The 5286-nt window shown below is 48.0% G+C and overlaps 1 protein-coding gene across 1 annotated transcript; it reads left to right on the top strand.

Annotated features, from left to right (window-relative positions):
* Window positions 1–323: 323 nt before the first annotated feature.
* Window positions 324–4946, top strand: LOC114017478 (uncharacterized). Its single transcript, XM_027813626.2, has 6 exons — window positions 324–498; window positions 599–658; window positions 847–1191; window positions 1923–1998; window positions 2739–2825; window positions 3590–4946. Exons 1-6 carry the CDS (start codon window positions 324–326, stop codon window positions 4035–4037), a joined length of 1191 nt encoding a protein of 396 aa, XP_027669427.2. The 3' UTR covers window positions 4038–4946.
* The last annotated feature ends 340 nt before the right edge of the window (window positions 4947–5286 follow it).

Raw genomic sequence — 5286 nt, 5'->3', positions numbered from 1 at the left:
ACCCCAGGGGGCACGTGTCCTGGCTGGAGCTGCAGTTCCTCTTCAAATTAAACTGGGGCACACTAAAGGCACGTGGGGCTGTCCCCAGGTCAGTCCCAGGACAACCTCCCAGGGAAGGGGTTTAGTATGGGGCAAGCACAGAAGGGGAGGAATGGGAGAGGAGAAACAACTGGTAGAAAAAGTGCAGGGACAAGTCTTTTATACCTGTAGGCTGCACTTGCTCAGGTAGAGCATCATTTGCTAATCCTCCCAACCATGGGAGAGCACAAAGCTGTGCTGTGATGCTCCCCTACCGTTCCCCCCATGCCAGGTGGGCAGCCCCCATGTCAGCCAAGATCTACGTCCTCATCAGCTGGCCCGACGGCAGCCGGGTGATCAACATCGAGAACATCAAGGAGCCCCGCAAGCCCTTCCACCTCTACACAGTGGGCGAGCAGGTGCTGGCCCGCTGCCCCGGCTTCAGTGGGCTCTACTGGGGCATGGTGGAAGGCATAAGTGGTGAGTGACACCTCTCTGTCCTGGGCTTTGCAATCTGGGGCTCCTCAGGAGCAACCTTTAGAGAAGGAGTTCAGGGCTGAAAAGTCCTCTCTCCCTGCAGAGCATAAAGATATTTTAGAGAAGAAGCTGCTGGAAGATAGACAGCTCCTGGAGAAGTTAAGTGAGTAAGGTCTTTTGAAGATTGCACCTTTCTGCTTCCATTGGGCTTTTGGGGGTGGGAGGATGCTGTACATTCTATTCCTGTCATAGATTTCACATTGCTACAAGGGCAAAAAGTGCTGAGTGGGAGGTGGGAGATACACAACATTGATACCCCTTGCACATCTTGAGTATCCCCTTTGCTTTCAGAAGAAGAACCGGCTGTCCATAGCATGATGCCACCCCAGCCAAAAAAATCCAGGAAAACCTTCCCAAAATGGACCCTGGGGAATGGATCCAGGAAATACCATGGTGACAGGACTTACCCTGCAAAACCGCTGCTGAGGGTGGCCGAGGCCAGCCTGCCCCATGATGCTGGCAACTCCTCCATCATCAAGGAGAGGAGTGCCCTGGGCAACGTGGCAGGAAGCCCCCGCTCCCTGGCAGGTTCCCCCCACCCAGCCAGCGCCTTCACACCTCCGTCCACGTTTGTCACCATGGCCATGGCAGGGACTTCCCAAGGTGAAGAGGACAGGGCTGGTCCAGCTACCAGAGGTAACCGTGGCTGTAAATCAGGACATTGGCTTTTAGCTCTCTCCTGCCTCATCCTGACCGGCAGGCTGGGATGGGGACTGCAGAGCTGCCGGGAGACCTCTGCTTGGCTCCAGGGCTCTGTGTGCTTTCTCCCAGGGCTACAAAGGCTAGAGATGAAATTTCCTGCTCCCTTCCACCTGGGAGATCTCCCACAGGAGGTCTGTCTAAAGGGAGATGCCTGTGAGACAGCGTATGCTATCTGCTTTACCAGGCACCAGCTCTGTCTCCTGGTTCTTTCCTCAAGAGCCAAAAAACAATCTAGCCTGTGAATAATTGTGAAACACCCAAAAGCCTTGTGTCTCAATTAGTCAAACCTTCTCAGATTTGACTATTTCCCTGCTTTTCCATCCACTATCACATCCATGAAATGCACTTATAAAAACATGCTGGTGTGTTATTTACCTGCTGACTGACAGCAGTGCCCAGAGACACATTGGCTATGCTTGCCTTGCCCACTATGTCTGTTGTGACGGGAACAGAAGGAGCCCTTGAGATACCACCTTTTTCTAATAACAAAATCCCTATTGTTCAGTCCTGGAAAGCATGTCTGGATCGCTCTGTTTATGCCAAGGGAGTAATATGTTGCTGTGCAATCTAGCAGGAGTGCTTAGATAATCTGTTCTGGAGACAGAGGGATTCAGGACCTTTTCAGCAGCTGGCTTGTTCAGCTTATCTCCCATCCCTGCCTGTAGATTATGTTGTCTTGCCAATGAAGAGGAAGTCAGATGGCATCTTGTCCCAGTGCCAGCAACACATCTGCCTGAACAGGTAACACTTGGAAGCATGGTGAGGACCCTGAACGTTTCACACGACGAATATTCATTTCATAGTGGAGGGTTTGTCCACTCTGTTTCCATGCCCTGGTGGTGCTCACTTGGAATAGATGTTAACGTAGAATTAAACCCAAAACACAAAAGGTAATGAGAGTTTGTGCGGGTGCAGAGCAAGAGGAAACAGCCTCAAGTTGCACCAGGGGAGGTTTAGGTTAGATATTAAGAAAAATTTCTTCACCAAAAGGGTGGCCAAACATTGGAACAGGCTGCCCAGGGAGGTGGTGGAGTCACCTGTTTAAAAAACAGGTGGATGCAGTGCTTAGGGACATGGTTTAGTCACGGAGTTGGCAGTCCTGGGTTAATGGTTGGACTTGATGATCTTAAAGGTCTTTTCCAACCTAAATGATTCCATGGTTCTGTGATTCTATACTGCAGAGCAGTTGGGTCCCTGGTGCTCTGGAGTCCTGATCCCTTGGTGGGTCAAACAGGAGGACCCCCATATCTGTGCACCAGGGCTTGCTCTGTGTGGAAAGGAGGGAGCACAGGAGGTTGACCACATGAAGACCCATTGACTTTTCCTCTCAATCCATGCTATTCTTGCTGCGAATGAAAACAGAATTGACTTTGTGTTGAATTTCAACCTTTGAATTACAGATCATTCTCCTCAGAAATGAATATGAATATGGACATGAAGCTTCTTGTGGCAGTGCTTTTTAGCTTGCTTGTTTCTTCCAGCTGTGAAGAGCGAAAGCTTGATGCTTTGCAAGAGACGGATGACTTTGAGAGAGTGCAGAAAAATTTTGGTCCTGGTGAAATGGAAAGGTAATTAGCAAGAGAAGGCATTTGTTCTTAACAGTATTTTCCTCCTCACTGCAAGAAAAAGCAGTGAGATGACAGCTGGGTGACAAAATGGTGCAATTTTAGAACCAAAACCAGCTGAATCTCTATGTAATCAGAGCCAGGTGTTTCTTCCTGATTGCAGGGCTTGGAGTTGGAGATGCAAGAAGGCTCTAAAACAGTGCAGAAACCACAAGGCTTTTGCCTATAACAATCAAAATGACATCTATCATGTTTGAACGTGGCTGTGTGGTGCTTGCTTTATTGTCCGTTACTTTTATGACAAGTATCTAGTGATGAAGTAGCTGCTGGGGATAGTTTTCCTGCAAAGAAATGGGTGCCAAAAAATCATGTTACAGTACTGGCATTGTCATTTCCTGCGTGTCTGTTGGTTCATGTCACACGTATGTGCCTCCCGGGACATGCAGAGCAGGACATATCTTTCCTTAAAACTGGAAAGAAAATTGAGCATCACAGTCTCCACGCATGCATGACAAGGTGGGGTTGAGGTTTAAATTCTGAACATTTCTGAGCTACTGAAAAGTCTGGACCATGTCATTTTTCTCTCCTGCCTTGCTCTTCACCCAGATGTAGCTGGATGGGCTGATGCTCTGGAGAGAAACTGTCCTGTCCCTGTTTGCAGGAGGCATGTAATCACTGCTTGGGTGGAAGTGCTACGTCCTTTAGCAATATCCACAGTGAGGCCATCATGTATTCTTCCCTTTACACCTGTAATTTTAATTTTTCAGGGCAGAGAAGATAGAGCAGCTGGAGAGGATGGTGTTGGACCTCCAACAGGATGTCCTCTCTCTGAAGAAGAAGGTGCAGAGGCTGGAATCCCTGTCCTTCCAGGAGGAGCCCCACCGGCAGCCATGCGAGGTGGTGGAGCTCTTCAATGGCTACACCAAGGAGCAGCTCAAAGAGACCATCCGGTTTGACCAGAAAATCAGCACTGCCTGCAAGACACTGCTCTACAAACTCTTCACGTCTGACTACATCCAGAGCCACTCCATCACGGGGCGGAGGGGCAACACTTTCCGAGAGGCGAAGCCCATGATGGATGAACGCTGCATCAAGATCATTAGGGTGCTGTTGAAGCAGAAGTTTGGAGATCACCTCAGTGACACAGTGATCACGGAGAAGATACAAAACGTGCAGAAAGCCCTGAGGCAGAAGTTTAAGACAGAATGTCTCTGATGTGTGGGGGACTTGGTGTCTCTTCCTACCATGCTCATCGGTGTACCTGAGCAGCCCTCCCAGAAAAGATGAGTCTGACCTACCGCTGTTCAGCTGATGGCCCCCGAGGAGCCAACCCCAGGGAACACAAGGCAGACCTTCCGCTGCCAAACCTCTGCCTGCATTCAGCGAGCGGGAAGCTTGCCCAGCTTGGCTGGGTTTTGCACATCTGCTAGCACTTTAGAAGTTCCTTTCTGTCCAGTCTGTGCAAACCTCACTGCAGGGTGCATCTAATGATCTCTGGGCCCTCTTTGATGGACATGCTCAAAAGCTTGAGGGGTCCTGTTGAGTCCAAGCAGGGGTCAGTAAGTCAGCTTTGTTCCACCGTGCAGTGGGTTAGGGAGAAAGGTTGGCTCTGGGGTAGGGAGTCCTGCTGCAGATGTGCTTTGCCACCCAGCACGGTTTCACTCTGCATGCCTGTGGTTGCCGCCTCCTGCCTGTGGGACAACATTTGCTCTCTTTGCTCCCAGTGAATGTGTTTTACAATTTCCTTCTATCACAGAAAGGCAGACTCATTAAAATGACACCATAAAACAGCCAGAGAAAGATAATTTCATTTTTTCCTCTATTTTAATGTAGCCGTATGGAAGAAGCATCTTCATTAACAAAAATCTGCTGAAAAGAGGGGAAGTGGTCACCCATGGAAATTAATTGACACTAATTTTCCTTTCAAAACCAGATTATTTCCATGGAGAAATACTGCAGGTTTTTATAACATAAGAGTGGGGGATGGAGGGTGAAACATGGCCTGCTGTAGCTACACCTTTCTTCAAATATCAGACATATTATGAACACAGTCACTATAATTTAAATACAGTATTTATATCCTAGTTGAGAAATTCCAGGTACAAACAGGGATTTTGCTGTGTGAGAGGCTATAGCAAAGAGCTAGAAAGATGTGTCTTTTCCTAAATAGTTCAGAGCTGGAGTATGGGTGGGTTGAAAGTGTTTTTAACATTAAAAGAATAAGATGCTGACACCAGTCCGCCTAAGAGAAGCGCTGCAAAATACCAAACGTTCCCTTTTAAAGAGACTTCTCAGGCAAGAAATTGCTTTTCTAAGTTCAATTTTTACATTATTCAGGAAAGGAAATGTAAGTTGTTTTGCGCTAATCAAAACATATAGTTTAATTAATATGTTTTCTTCTGTTGTTCGAAAGAAGAAAAAAGTGTTATTTTCAGGATTTTCCTGCCCCCTCTGACTTTTTTTC

Source organism: Falco cherrug, chromosome 10, assembly GCF_023634085.1.
Source record: "Falco cherrug isolate bFalChe1 chromosome 10, bFalChe1.pri, whole genome shotgun sequence".
Lineage (NCBI taxonomy): Eukaryota > Metazoa > Chordata > Aves > Falconiformes > Falconidae > Falco > Falco cherrug.
Note: the sequence above shows the minus strand (reverse complement) of the source record. Positions and strands in the feature narration are given on the sequence as shown.